Raw genomic sequence first — 15686 nt, 5'->3', positions numbered from 1 at the left:
CTGGTGAGGAAAAGAAATGAAGAACATGAAAGACTCCTAACTCTGGGAAACGAACTAGGGGTGGTGGAAGGGGAGGTGGGTGGGGGGTGGGGGTGACTGGGTGATGGGCACTGAGGTGGGCACTTGACGGGATGAGCACTGGGTGTTATTCTATACGTTGGCAAATTGAACACCAATAAAAAATAAATTTATAAAAAAGGAAAAGAAATGAAGGAAATCCAGTTGGTTCCTGGATTTCCCTGGAAAGATAAAGAATGGTGATTCTTGAGGCGGGGTCCACCTGAATCATCCAGCATGCTTTTCTGTTTCAAGCATCACAGCATCCTGGGACCCCTCCCTTGAGAGGTGCATCTCTTCTCTACATTGTGTCACTTGTTCATGGGAATATTTTGCATTTCTCATCTGTAAGGGCAAGGAAGAAGTTGGCCTCCAGGGATGCAGAAGGATGGAAAGGGACTTGGGCAGAAGAGATTCAAGTTTGTGTGGAAGAGGTGAATGGGGAACCATGGCTGATGAATTGGCCCCCCCCCATGGCATCAACAAGGATGGGAGGCAGGGAGGGATAGGAGGATGCAATCAATGAGTGGCCTTCCTGGATGGTGTGGCCTTAGAGTTGCTGATGGTGGGGCTGTATGGAAGGTCCTGGAATGTGCAGAGAGGTAGCTGGACAGGTATGTGCAGGTCCGCCTTGCTGCAGAGTTTACCATGAACGGCAGCTACCCAAGCTGTTGAACTCTAAAGCCAGTGAGACAACAGTCTGGGAAAGAGATAGGTTAGGCTGGGGCACAGGGAAGGAGCCCACAAGCTTCCTTGGGTGGTCTCATGGAGCTGAAATGATGAGATATTTTCTTTCTCTCTGGGAGTTTCAGAGGCAGATACAATTTTTCTGTGGGTGGTACTAAGACTTTTTCTGGGAGAATTGGGCCCAGAGCAAGTGACTGTGTGTAGATGATGGTTGGCAGAAGGGAAATTACTTTCTGCATGGGTTTATTCTTTATTGTTGCTTTTGTAATACCTGGTTCTGTCACTCCAAGTGTTATTTTGGAGATGGGTGATGCAGGTTTTTTTTTTTTTTTTTTTTTTAAGGCAAGGCATAATGAAATCATTTTTAGAAACCCATTCAACATTTTCATGTCAGTGATGAGTGTCATATGGTTACGATGGGTAGTGGGTGTACTCTTACCAAGGAGATGTCACAACAGCTATAAGAGTAAATGGCCATGGATGAGTGTTTAATGCAGTAAACACTGGAGAAGTTTTATCCAATTGACCGCATTGAGATTTGTGTTCAGTGCTTCATGTTTCTCTTCCCTTTCATGGTTCTGCGCTTATTGAGGGGATTATGGTCCTGCTTGCTCAGGTCCCTGGATCTGCTGCTTATTGGTGATGTGCCCTCCTGCAAACTATCTTATTACGTCTAGATTCAATTTCTTTATCTACCGATAGCAACAGAAAACAGCGTCTGACTCCTGGGGCTGTGGCAATGGTAAAAGAAGGCATCAAAGATCTCTTTCCCCGAAAATAGCAAGTGATCAATAAATACTAGCTCCCTTCTTTCCTTTTGGAGATCACAAAGTTGCAAGACCAAGCTACTGACATTGATCAGCAGTTGTCTTCAAATATTTCAAAGGCTGCCACATATCCTAGAGGAAAGATACCTTCTTTGGTGCCCCAGAATGCAGACCTAGAGCTAACAGGTAAAAATTGAAGGGCCCTGGATATAAGTGCGACACATATGCTGTGACAACCAAAAACATCTCCACACATTGCCAAATGTCCCCTGCAGGGTACAGTTGCCCACAGTGGAGAACCACTGAGTTGCAGGCTGGATGACAGGAAACTGGACTTCATCCTCCCAAGGTCACCTCCATCCCATGCCATATTGAGGTCCTATGGCATTAGTTCCAGGCATTCTGGTGGTAGATTTTTGGTTTGAAAGAGCACCTACCATTGAAGATGAAAGGCCTATATATGTATAGGGTTTGCTTTGGGCTGTAGAGAGCACTGACGTCTGTACTTGGGAGGCCTTGTGTGGTTGTGGTTGGTTTAATGGCTCGTTCATTGTGTTTTTTGCAGGTCATGCTGGCAGCCTCCTATTGGTCTCTCCTGGCTCCAGCTGTGGAGATGGCCACGTCCTCTGGGGGCTTTGGTGCCTTTGCCTTCTTCCCTGTGGCCGTTGGCTTCACCCTTGGAGCTGCTTTTGTCTACCTGGCTGATCTCTTGATGCCTCACCTGGTGAGTACCATTCTTCAAACTTGACATACCTATGTCACGTCTCTGTTGAGTAGCCAGTGATATCGAAATAGATATTTCAACCCATTTAGGACTTTCATCTAGAATTTTGCCTTGAATTGTGACTTTTTTTTTTCCTAAAAGAAAATAAGCTCTCGGTAATATGACTAATCATCCCCTTAGTTACATTTTGGTAAGTTCAGATTTTAAATGTCAGGTTTCATTATAAATATAGAGTGCAGCTGACGTTGTACCGTGTGGCACTATATCTATGAGCGGACCTAGCAACCGGGAGAAGTGAGTGATTACGATCATGGTCTTGACCCTTAAGGAGCATGCACTGTCATTAGGGAGATGATGGCACACCCAACTATGGCATAAGACCATTGACAAAGCGTCACATTGACAAGGGCTTATGAACAGGAGGATGAGGTGGGGACGCTGGGTAGCAAAGTTCTGAGTTTGAGTTCATTCCTGTTCCTGGCTGGTTGTATGCTCCTTAACTCCAGTTTTTCTTCCTATAGCCTGAGGATAACTCCCTTTGAGGGCTGCAAAGTGAAAATTTTAAAAATCTAAAAGGCACCAGAATTGGGGGTGAGCCAGGGTTTTTAGGCTTCTCTGCTGAAATGAGGCTGGTGGGTTAGGTTTGGGGACTGAGCACATACTCGCTCATATGGAAGCATGGTACAAACCACAGCCTGAAATCTGGCTGTGAGCACTGAACAGAAAGACCCGAGGCCAAGCAATGAGATCCTAACTGAGTGCCATTGGTTAAAATCAGGTAGGCTGCATATGCTTCTGTCAGTAGAGAAGGGTCGATGTCCATGAGAATCCAGTATGGGGACACACAGCCTTACCAGATGCTCTGTCCCAACCAGCCCTAGAGGTAGGCAGAAGTCCTCCGTGAGATCTGAGCTGGTGGTTGAATACTCTGCTCACCCAGAAAGGGAGGAGGCACGATAAGGACCCTATAAGGGAGAATGGGGTTGAAGGTCATTCCTTCTGTTGGATTGTGATGAGCTAGGATCAGGTCAGGCTCACTGGAGTCAGCAGGACATCTAGCCCAGGAGGTAGTCTGACATTCTCTTCCCTGCCTTCTTTCCTGCTGTGAATTCCTGATCAGAGAAAGAGAAGGAAGGGTTCTTGGGAACTTGTCCTTGGGGCCGATGAGAAACTGATTCCTCATGTCACAGAAGGACCAGCCTCTGGACCAGACAGATGGATGTGATGGTTGGATGGAGAGTCAGGGCACTGTCTTGGGGGAAAGACCATGTGTCATTTTTTTCACCACAACCTTGAATGTCAGTGTCATTGGCTTCCTTGCTGTTGATTATATCTGCATGATAAGAACTTTAAGAGGTCCTCCGTGTGGGCTGCCATATTGTGCTCTTAGATCCACCCTGGTAATGTGTGAACTTGCTGTTGGGATGTATTATGCTTGCCATGGCAGGAAGATCTTGCAGCCAATGGCCTTAACTCTCAGAACAGCAGACCAGGGCTGGCTCAGTGGCTCTGCACGGCTTCTACTGGGTCTCTTTCTGTCCTTCCTACCTGGGCCCAATTGGGTTTCTAAGACTGTGTCTTGTGAAGGGTTCTTTTTTTTTTTAAGATTTTATTTATTTATTCATGAGACACATACACACACACACACAGAGAGAGAGAGAGAGAGAGAGAGAGAGAGAGAGAGAGGCAGAGACACAGGCAAAGGGGGAAACAGGCTCCATGCAGGGAGCCTGACGTGGGACTCGATCCTGGGTCTCCAGGATCACACCCTGGGCTGAAGGCAGTGCTAAACCACTTGCGCCACCAGGGCTGCCCAATGTGAAGGGTTCTTTGGACTCATGATGAGTCACTGCTCACTGGGGCAGGGACGGGGGCAGGTATATTGGATCAGCTGTCTGAATGTGAGGACTTTCTCTGGGCAGAGTAAATAGTCATTGGCCAATTTGTACTGTGCAGCATCATTGTTTTAACCTTTTGCTTGGTGTTTGTTCTAATATATGCTTTGAATATGGAGAAGATCCCAGGGGGAAAGTCATGGACAAACTGTACAGAAGATTCGGAATGGCTTGGGAGTGGCGGCTGAGCATCCAGGGAGAGAATTCAAAGGGGCTTGAGAAAGGATATAATAACCACTAATGCCCAGACACTTGCTAATTGGCAGAAAGATCAGCCTGACAGTAAGCATCTGTTCTAGGACGTTTTAAAAGAAATTAATTCTTGCTGTTTAGGTGAGAAGGAAAATTTGTGCTGCAAGGTCTATAAACAGAATTATTTATAATTGCTACAGTCACTGAATACAGATGTTGCTGTTGTGAGTGGTGCTTGCAGACTCAGGCCACCATTGCTCTGAGACAGCATGAGGCTCCCCTAGGTTTCACTCTTTAACCTGCTTTCCAAACCCAGAAGGGGCAGCAGCTTGGATCCATGGAAGATGCTTCACAGAGCGTGAGTTAATAGGTTTTGATCTTGAGTCCATGTGGTCATCTGGCACTGATGGAGCACGCACAGGGAAGGTAGCTAGAAGCTGGTTTGAGAACCCAGACTCTCGGGTTTGTGGCAAGGAGATGGTTAACAACCACCTCTGGTCTCCCAACTCTATTTCTGTTGGTTCAGCTTTTCAGATTTATCTGTCTCCCTTTGGGAGCCAAAGCAAAACACTGCTCATGAAAAGGGTTTTACTCATAACGGCCTGTCAGGTTGAACCCATTGTGGCTTTGTTAACTTCAGATACATCAAATCTCTCTCTGAACCGGGTATTTGTTTTCATTTTTTTTAAATCTGGGAATAAAGTAGGGAAGGCTCAGCCAGTAACTGTTAATGGGAAATGAGCTTATGGGGATTTATGGAGATTTTGCAAAATGGTATCTTAATGGGAGAGGGAAAGAGGTGGAGGGGGTGTCGGCACAGACCTTGGGAAGAGTGCTGGCAAGAGGGGGTTGATGGGGAATGCGACTGGGGCCAGCCTGAGCCCAGGGTTCCCCATCAGAGACCCTAGGGAGAGACAGAGTGGATATTAAACAGCTTTTTGGAAACACTGACATTTTTTTGACCTTTGCAGTGTCGCTTCTATATGAAGTTAAGGATGGCAGGAGGTAGGTGGTCTTTACGTTGAGTTTAAAGCAGTGATTTTCTTCTGGTGGGTAGAAGGGTAGGGTTGGGAAGGATGCTAGGATGCGTGTCCCCAAGGCCTCCTTTCTTTTTAAACATATTAGTGTCACAACAATACAACACAAAAAAAAAATCGCATCATAAAAACTTAAAAAAAATATGTGAAAGTCCCTTCCTGCTATAGAGTGTGTCCCCTTCAAATTTATATCGTGAAATCCTAACCCCCAGTGTGATGGTATTTCGAGGTAGGGCCTTCTGGAGGTGATCAGATCTCGGGCGTGGTGCCCGTATGATATTAGGGCCCTTATATAGAGGTCCCCAAGAGCTCCCTGTTCTTCCTGCTATGTGAGGACACACGGTGACACACAAGTGCTGTCTATGAACAAGAAGCCAGACACCAATTTTGCCAGCACTTCAATGTTGGACTTTTAGCTTCCAGAACTGTGAGGTAAACACATTTCTGTTGTATATAAGCCACTCGGTCTATAATAATTTTTTAATAGATTTTATTTTTTTGAGTACTCTCTACATGCAACCTGGGGCTCAAACCCACAACCCCGAGATCAAGAGTCACACACTCCACCGACTGAGCCAGCCAGGCGCCTCTTACAGTAATTTTTTATAGCAACCCCAGATGGACTAAGACACTTGGATCTTTCTGTCCTGTCCCCAGACCAACCACTGTTACCCATTCAGGGGGGCAACCTTCCAGATTTTTTCTCTTGCCTTTAAGAAAATGAACTACGCTGTGTCTTTAAATACTGAAATGTAAACACTTTCCCATTTGCTTGTGTTGCTTGAGAGCGAGAGCGTGTTTTAAATCCTCTATGGAGCAATCCGGGCCACCTCATTTTGAGCTCCTTCCTCCTGTGTGCACACAGGCCATTCGTTTTTCACACCATTGGAACCCGTGTGTGTGATCTCTTGTGTGGTGTCTTTACATTTGAAGTGACTTTTTTGCTCCAGTCGTTCTAGTACCTGTGCAGCGTCCCACCGCCCTACTGTACGTGGTCCGCCTCATGGTCTCCCTATCATCCAGGAGCTGGATTCCTCTATGCTTTTACATATATATCTGTGTACATCTGGAAATGTAATTTTGTTTTGTGTTTTCTGAAAAACACATGGTAACATACTGTCTGTGTTGTTGCTACTTGCTTTTTTCAGCTTGCTTTCCATCTTGGCAGTCTCACTGGGAGACGTGTGTGCTCCCAACCCCCTCCCTCCCCTCTCTTGGGGATGTGACATCTTGAGGAGGCTGCCCAAGGACTGGGGAAGGGGGAGGGAAGGTAGCGGGTCTCTGATTCCCTCTGAGATGTCTCATGGGGAGAGTGTGGCTGGTGGTCCTGCCCAGGCTGGGGGGTGGGCAGGGCAGATCCTCAGGTGGTGACGGGGAACTGCCTTCGTCCCTGCTCCCTCCTCAATCAGTCCATGTCCCCAGTCCTGTTGAGTTTCTCTTTGTTGTCTCCGTAATGGCAAAGAAGATGCCTCTGCTGAAAACCTGAGTGAGCAGTGTGTGCACGTACTTCTAATATGCGGCCAACTTTGACTGACGTCAATACCCGTTGGCTGGAGTTGCGATGAGGGGCCACATATGATGAGTGTCTGCAAGTGACAGAGGTTGCAGGAAGTGCTTATTTTCCCCCAGAAGGGACCTTTGGATGTTTTTCTCTCCTTTGTAGATTCTCTCCATCCTCAGCATTTTTTGTTTTAAAGATTTTATTTATTTATTCGTGAGAGACACAGAGGGAAAGGGAGAAGCAGGCTCCCTGTGGGGAACCGTATGTGGGACTCGATCCCAGGACCCTGGGATCACGACCTGAGCCAAAGGCAGGTGGATGCTCAGCCACTGAGCCACCCAGGCGTCCCTCCATCCTCAGCATTCTGATTCTACTCCACTGAGGAATACCTTGCAGAGAAAAGATGGGGTCTCAGGGGGTGGGGGGGATGGCAAGAATATCTTACAGGACACCACAAGGAGAGACTGCAGTGGCAACCACCTGAGAGTCCGTAGCAGAAGCCTGACATTGTCTGATAAGCCCAACTGGCTGCCAGAGAGAAGATTGGCCCTCTGCCTCAGTTTTAGTGCTACCTCTTCTTCTTCTTTTTTTTTTTTAAGATTTGATTTATTTGAGAGAAGAGTGCAGGTCTGTGCATGGGCAGGGGGGAAGGGGAGGGGGTGGGGCAAAGGAGGGGGGTAGGGCAAAAGGAGAGGGAGAAGCAGGCTTCCTGCTGAGCTGGGGGCTCCATGGAGGGCTCCATCCCAGGACCCTGAGATCATGACCTGAGCTGAAGGCAGATATTTAACCGACTGAGCCACCCAGGTGCCCCTTAGTGCTTCCTTCTTTCTCATATTTTGTTAAGCATTGGCAGTTCTGCTTGATACTGGAAGATAAGACTGGGTTTGGGCAGTTGTTGACATCGTGGCTAGGCTGGAGAGAGCCAGAGAGCTTCCAGTGCAGGGGCTGGGCTGGGCAGGAGGCTCCACTGGCTGTTAGAATCAGGTCAAAGAGGGATGAGGTTTTGCAAATGGGCATGTTGCTTCACCGTCTACACAATCTGTATCCATTTCCCAGGGCCTCCAGAACAGAGTACTGTGGACCAGGGAGCTTCAACAGCAGAAATGTGTTTCCTCCAGTTGTGGAGGTTGGAACTCTGTGATCAGGGTGCCAGCGGGGCAGGTTTCTTCTGTGTCCTCGCTCGTTGGCTTGCAGATGCTCCCTTCTTGCTGGGCCCTCGCGTGGTCTTTTTTTCTGAGCACGTGCATCCCTGGCATCTCCCTGTGTGTCCAAATGTCCTCTGGTCCGGGCACTGGTCTGATGGGAGCAGGGTCCACCCTCACGGTCTCATTTTAACCTAATCATCCCTTTCAAAGGCCCTCCTTCCAAGTATAGTCGCATTTGGAGGTGCAGGGGTGATGGCTTCAACATAAGAATTGTAGAGGCCATAGTTCAGCCCATAACCACGTTCTCTTAGTTTCTTTTGGAATTAATGGTACTAAGGTTGAGAGGTGACTGGGTAGGGATGCCTCATCCTGTGCACATGACTGGAGGCCATCGGTTAAGGCATGGGGTGTTTTGAACAAGAACAAGCCAGGGTTTTCCTGGCAGCTGAGTGGACAGGCTGATTAAGGATGCTCCCAGAGCAGATACATGACACTCATTGATCCGTTCGTTTCCACTGGAGCAAACCCATAAGCTTGCACAACAAAAGCAGTGGCTCTGGAGCCCCGGCTCGAGAGTGTTTGAAAAGGTTGGAGGGATTCACTGCCTATGGAACAGACAGGCTATGTCTCTGCACTGGGGGACTCGGAGGCACAAAGCTGCAGGCCCTTCAGAAGCCGATACTTGGAAAGAGTGGCATTTGAGCCCCCAGGGCCCCAGCACCCAGTCCCAAGGTGCAAGTGGGAGCCAGACTTGAGGCTTCTTTTGCTTGTGATTCTGCAGTTTCCTGTGACTTTAAGGAAGATGCTTAGGTAGGTGTTGGTTTTAGCTTCACTTCCAGTATGGTATGGTTCTGCTTCTCCAAGAAAACCATGGGTTTCAGCCATTCTGTGGCTGTCTTGCAGGGCACGTTTAGCTGTGGACACACATCCTGCTCCAGCCATTTGTGTGCCTGTGTGTGTTAGCTGTGCGCACAGTCCTGGCTCCTTGGGGCTGTAGGAAAAATATTCGTAGCTTTGCAGCCAGTGGCACAGAGCATCGGAGACCGTCCACTCTGGCTCTTGGCCAGGGTTCAGAAGCCCATCTCTGTCAGTGTCGTGTCTTCCTGGAGGGAAGTGGGTTTGGCATGAAAACTCATACATCCGTGTGCACACGTGCACACATACACACACACACCAAAGCGTCCACTTCAGTATAGGCTATAAAGCGCTGTAAGACCAACCACTGAATGCTTATTTTTAAAATAGTTTATAATAGTAAATAGTTTTATTTATAATAAAGTACCATTTTAAAAAAGATTTATTTCTTCATTTGAGACAGGGGGAGAGAGAGAGAGCATAAAAACGTGTGCAGTGGGAGGGGCAGAGGGAGAGTGAAAGAGAATCTCAAGCAGACTCCCTGCTGAGCACAGAGCCTGATGTGGGGCTTGATCTCACGATCCTGAGAGCATGAGATCATGACCTGAGCCAAAATCAAGAGTCAAATGCTTAACCTACTAAGCCACCCCAGGCACCCCATACTGGCAGGGATTCTTAAATGCAGATAGGCATGGTGGGACCCTTCTAGATCTTGGGTTTTGTTCTTCATGCTTACAACATATTTTCATATTTTAGATCATAAAGTTGTGACTGAGCACTTGTCGGGTCTTGCTATTTGTTGAGTTGGGCAACATGCCCATGGCAAAGATGGTGGTGGCAGAGGAGATTTACGAGGCTGGAATCAGGTGTGCACCTCCTGTTAACTTCTTCTTCCCAAAGACGGCAGTGCCTCTGCCTGGCTTGCAGGGGCATCTCTAGCTAGGCTCCTGGTGCGTCCTTGCCAAGCAGAGCAGATCCAGGCCCTGCCCACGGTGTTGGTCTCCTTCTGGGATCATGGTGGTGCTGCTGGTGGTGGTGGGGAATCCAAGCCAGAGGGTGGCCCAACCAGAGTTCTGGTACCCAACAAGAAAAGAGGAAGGGAGTGTGGGGCCAGAGATGTGGTTTGGCCAGTTCTTAGAAAGGATGGAGTTGGAGTAAAACCACTCCCACGTGGAGCCATGGGGATAAACAACAAGGCGTATCCATAGCCGTAGTATATAGTGCCTCCTTCCAGAAATGCTCTATGCTGTTCTAGGTCTGCAGTTCCTTTCACTGTCCTGTATCTTAGGAATGGGTGGAGGGGAAGGGATTTTATCCTTGTGCCTCGGGAGCACACTGTGGCTTCAAAATCATAGCCAAGCCTCCTTTTTTCCAGTGACGTGGGCAAGCAATTGTAGGACTTTCCTCACCTCGACCCAAGCCAGATGGAGGTGTTCTGAGTTTAGTGCAAAAGCTAAAAGTGATCATCACAAACCCAGTGGCAGTGGTGAGTAGCTAAGAGTACTGTTCTCTCCTGCCTACACTACAGGATGTGGTTTGTGTGTTCCTCCTCCATAAACTGTGTCTTGGTTCCGCTGTGGCCCTTCTGTTCCCTATGCTGTCATCACCCATGGACCCGACCCCCTGTGACCTGAAGGCAGGAGCTTGGACAGGGATGGACCTGCTCTGGTGTCCCCTGGGTCCCCCGCACCAATCAGCACAGAGCCTGGCACAGAGTAGGTCTCTAGGAGGTATGAATGTGTGAATGAAGATGTTGGGAAGATCTAATGGGACCATCTTTGTGAAAACCCCCTACAGCTTCTAAGTTTAAAGTGCTTTATGTCTGTGAGTTATTTTCTAGAAGCAGATCCATGCCCTTTGCAAGGGCCTCTTTTTTTTTGGCACAGCAAACATGAGGCATAGATAATTAACCATGCAGGTGAAAAATAGAGAAACTTAGTCTGAAATTTGAATCCGTTGTATGATTTTTCATGGCTTTACTTTCTTTAATTATGTTTACTTACAAAGCTAAAGATGTACACCGCCATTTAAAATAGGCATTTTCTGAGCAGTGGGATCAGGAAGTGTGTTAGAAGGGAGGTGAGTGCAATGGGGTAGGGGTGGGAGGGAGCAGGGAAGTTGTCTTTGGTGCTTCAGGAAAATATTAACACCTGAACCTCCCCCTGGAGGTCTGATTCCATTGTGCCCACAGGGAGGCCTAGGTATCTGAAACAGAACATCCCCACAGAGGCTCCGACGTGCCACCAAGGTCAGTGACCACTGAATGAAGCCTACTCATAACTTTTTGTTCAGATGTTATTTTTGGGATAATTCACTGCAATTCACATATCTTTATCTTTCCCTTCTAAGCCAAGTTTTACTATTGCAGAAGCCTCAGAAAAGAGGGAAAGGAGGACATCCTGCAGGTGATGAAGGGACAGTCTCCAGATGAAAGGGGAGAGGATCTGGTTCTCTGGATGGCAAATGTCAGAGCTCACCAGAATCACCTGGGAGACCTCCTTTACCCAAAGGGCTCTAGCTTCCTTTTGACCGCTGCCTTTCTCCTCCCCTGGTTCTCTGGGCAGCCTTTGTAAGAGTAATCACTTGCTTTGTCTGACACCCTGATCCTGACTCTACTCACCCCTGCCCATTTTGCCAGAAGCTACTCGAATAGCTTCCATATGGCAGAGCAAGTGGCAGTTGGTGGCGTCCCAGGAGACTGTCTCTCCCTGAAGATGCCCAGAAATGGCTTAAGGCGGGACCTATAGGTAATGAGCCTCGGGAAGTGCAAGCTAATGCCACTTTTTCTCGCTGCCAGAGTTCTAGTTGGACATCACGGTTGGGGGTAGAAGCAGGATTATTTGTATTAAATAATGATACTGTATTTTGTGATGGCATATTATATGATGATATCTAAGGGTATTCCATAATGGCATTATGTAAATAACATGTCATTATATACATTATGTCTTAATTCTTTCTTTTTTTTAAAGATACATTTATTTATTTTAGAGAGAGAGAGTGAGCATGAGCTCAAGAGAGCACCCAAGCAGGGGGAAGGTCAGAGGGAGGGGCAGAGGGAGAGGGAGAGAGAGAACTCGAGCAGACTCCCTGAGGTTGTGGAGCCTGACATGAGACTCAATCCCAGGACCCTGAGATCATGACCTGAGCTGAAATCAAGAGTTAGGTGCTCAATGGACTGAGCCACCCAGGCACCACGTCCCTTAAGTCTTTCTACCAACCCCATGCTTCCCACCCTAGTCTGCATTTCTAGGTTGGCATAAGGCTTCTTTAGAGGCAGCACATTAGAGGGGAGCAAGCATGGGCATTGGACAAAATTGCCCTGGATTCATTCCTAGGGCTGCACATCTAGGGGCAGATACTTAGTATCCTCAGTATCCTTATCTGTGGAATGGATATAATCCTACCTGAGAGGGTGGCCATGAGGATTAACTACAATAATGCTTATAGAGCACCTAACACACAGTTTGGCTGACATACAGTAGGTGTTTAATAAATATCAGTTCTCATATCAGGAAATGTGGAAGCTGTTGTGCATTCAGGCTTAATAAAATGGGTGTGTGTTGGGGGAGATGTATCTATGTATTTGTGTATGCGTGTAGTCTTCAAAGGAGGAGGGCTTCATCGTCATGTTCATTTGTCTTACCTCTGGGTTCTAGAAGGTGAGGTGTCCTTTCCTAGAGGTTTGCATATCCTATAAGCAGATGGCCCCTTCCTTCTGCTGCCCCAAAGGGAATGGATTGAAAATTGTGCCTGTAAAACTAGACCCTTAGGACCATAGCCCATCTTTGCCACTCCTGTGGTATCTTTCTCTCAGATGGATTATTGTTCAATGGAAGAGTGACCAACTGGCCACTTGGAGACCAAAATGATTTGACTAGGTGAGGAGGAAACCTTCAGTTACCTGTGCCTTATCTGTAAATAAGTAGATTTACTTTACTCATAGAACAGGTTGCTAGTAGGTTGTCCACCTGGTTTGACATCTAGGTTGTTGCCACCGACTGAATTATTATGCCTCCCCCCACCCACCTCTCCATTCATACGTTGAAGCCCTAAACCCCAATGGGACATTTGGAGTGAAGTCTTTGGGAGATGATTAGGTTTAGATGAGGTCCTGAGGGTGGGGCCCTCATTGTGGGATTGGTGGTCTTACAAGAAGAGACTCCAGAGAGCTTGCTCTCTTTCTCTCTCTGCCATGTGAGGACACAGTGAGAACATGACTGCCTTCCAGCCAGGAGGAAAGCTCTGTTGTGTGTGTTTTTTCTGTACCACCAAGCAATTCTCCAACAACCAGCTGGGGATCCTACAGTTCCAGTCAATCCTGATACTATCTACCTGGAGATATCTGTCTACCTGCCAATATCAAGTCCTGGTTGTGTCAATCAGCTATAGATCAGAGGTTCCCACCCCACCCCACCCCTCCTTGGATTTGATTAATTTGCTAGAGCAGCTCACAGAACTCAGGAAAACAGTTTATAGTTGACCCTCTCCCCCGCCCTCTGCCACATACACAGTCAAAAATCCCCAAATTTAACTGTTGACATGCTTCCAGTGTTGACCAACAGCCTGACTGATAAACAGTTGTTCAACACATATTTGCTATGTTATATATGTATTATGTACTGTATTCTTAGAATATAGTAAGCGGGAGAAAAAATATTAAGAATATACCAGGGAAGGGACACCTGGGTGGCTCAGTGATTGAGCATCTGCCTTTGGCCCAGAGCGTAATCCTGGGATCTGGGATCGAGTCCCACATTGGGCTCCTTGCAGGGAGCCTGCTTCTCCCTCAGCCTATGTCTCTGTCTCTCTCTCTTGCTGTGTCTTTCATGAATAAATAAATAAAAATCTTAAAAAAAAATCCTAGGGAAGAAAAGATACATTTACAGTACCGTACTATATTTCTGGAAAAAACTCATATAATTGGACCCATGCAACCCATATTGTTCAAGGATCAGCTGTACTCATGAGATTACTGGTCTATTCTAAAAAGATAAAACTTGGGCAGCCCTGGATGGCTCGGTGGTTAGCGCCGCCTTCAGCCCAGGATCGAGTCCCACGTCGGACTCCCTGCGTGGAGCCTGCTTCTCCCTCTGCCTGTGTCTCTGCCTCTCTCTCTGTGTCTCTCATGAATAAATAAACAAAATCTTAAAAATAAAATAAAATAAAAAGATAAAACTCAGAAACAGCCAATGGGAGAGAAGCATAGGGCCCGGTACGGGGGGGTGGGGGTGGGTGGGGGTAGGGGGGGCTTCTATTCTTTCCCCACATGTCAGTCTACCTCATCGCTGTGTGTTCTCCAAACTGGAAGCTCTCTGAACCCTGTCCTTTTGGGTTTTTATGGAGGTTTCATTACCAGAGCGCAATTGATTAAATCATCGATTCAACCACCAGTCCCTATTGGGCTTCTTGGAAGTTAGGGGGTGGGGCTGAAAGTTACAGCCCTCTAGCACGTGGCTGGTTCCCCTGGCAACCAACCCCCATCCTCAGGTGCTTTCTAAAGGTCACCTGGTTAACCGAAGCTCAGGTGTGGTGGAAAGAGGTTTGTTACGAAAATCCAGACATCTTAATCACTCTTATCACTTAGGACTTCCCAAGGGTTTTTTTTAAGTGCTCCTGTGCCAGAAATAGGGGCAAAGACCAAACACATATTTCTTACTATAAATCACAGTGTCACAAGGGTCTTCACCAGAACCCAATCCTCCTGGCACCCTGGTCTTGCACTCTCAGCCCCCAGAACTATGAGAAACCAATTTCTGTTGTTTAAGCTACCCAGTGTGTGGCAGCCTGAGCTAAGGGCGGTGGTGAAAGCTGTTGTCTTAGATCTTGGGTGACTCAGCCCTTCTTTGTCTTTGCATTCTCTGCAGCCACCTCAGCCCTGGCTCAGTGGTCCTGTCACCACCTATGCAGGCCATCTCTGTGGAGTGTCCTTTTGCCCCTTTCTAATGTGGGGCCAGATTGTCTTCTCTGCCTGTTTGCACTGTCTGCCTTCTCTCTAAAATAGGCATCAGTCTCCTCTTTCTGGTTCTTTGTACGTGTTCTAGTTTTCCACCTGAAACGGGCTGGCTGGATCCAAGGACCTGGAGGGGGGTTTGCAGGACCAGCCAGGAGGCTCCTTGACCTTGTGCAGGATAGAAATCAAAGTGAGGCAGTGAGAATAGAGCTTATTAAAGATATAGAGAGGGTAGACATGGACAGAGTGACCAGGAGACTCAGAAAGGAAAGAAGAGTGAATCTCCCCTTTGCGTGGGGTCTGGGGATTTTATTGAGGACAGTGGTCTGCTGTATGTGTCTTTTCAGTAATCCAAGAACAAAGACCTGTGTTCAGGTGTTTCCCATAAGTCATTTATGCCCTGGAGGCAGGAATTTTGATGAGTCAGTGGTCATGTCAACCCCACCTAGTCCCTCCTTAGATGTGATCTGTTGTGCTGGAGGACTCCAAAGAAAGCATTAAATCCTTGATCTTTATAAGGAAGACATACCTTGTCTGTTCTATGAGGTGTGTGTAAGGCAGAGGTGCAAGTCCTAGAAAGAATAGAAACATGAAAAGGAGTGGAGAAAGCAAGTTTCCAGGGTGCCTGGGTGGCTCAGTCAATTAAACATCTGACTCTTGATTTTTGGCTCAGGTCATGATCTTAGGTTTGTGAGATCCAGTTCTGCGCTGGGTGTGGAAACTGCTTGAGATTCTTTCTCTTACCCTCTCCCTTTGCCCCTCCCCACCTAGAAAAGAGCAGGCTTTTGTGGGGTCCCGTTAGTTTCCCTATTTCAAGTTCCCCATCCAGGACTTTGCTTCCCAAGTCCTATCAGACCTGTCCATCCCCATTGG

The 15686-nt window shown here is 47.5% G+C and overlaps 1 protein-coding gene across 2 annotated transcripts in view; it reads left to right on the top strand.

Annotated features, from left to right (window-relative positions):
* SLC39A11 (solute carrier family 39 member 11) overlaps positions 1 to 15686 on the top strand; it is a 328560-nt gene that overhangs the window by 44714 nt on the left and 268160 nt on the right. For both annotated transcript variants that reach the window (XM_055331675.1, XM_055331672.1), the window contains exon 4: positions 2077 to 2235. In XM_055331675.1, coding sequence (XP_055187650.1) covers positions 2077 to 2235 — 159 coding nt within the window. The remainder of the gene's footprint in view (positions 1 to 2076; positions 2236 to 15686) is intronic.

Source organism: Nyctereutes procyonoides, unplaced genomic scaffold (assembly GCF_905146905.1).
Source record: "Nyctereutes procyonoides isolate TBG_1078 unplaced genomic scaffold, NYPRO_anot_genome, whole genome shotgun sequence".
Taxonomy (NCBI): Eukaryota; Metazoa; Chordata; class Mammalia; order Carnivora; family Canidae; genus Nyctereutes; species Nyctereutes procyonoides.
This window is presented reverse-complemented; position numbering and strand designations above follow the sequence as displayed.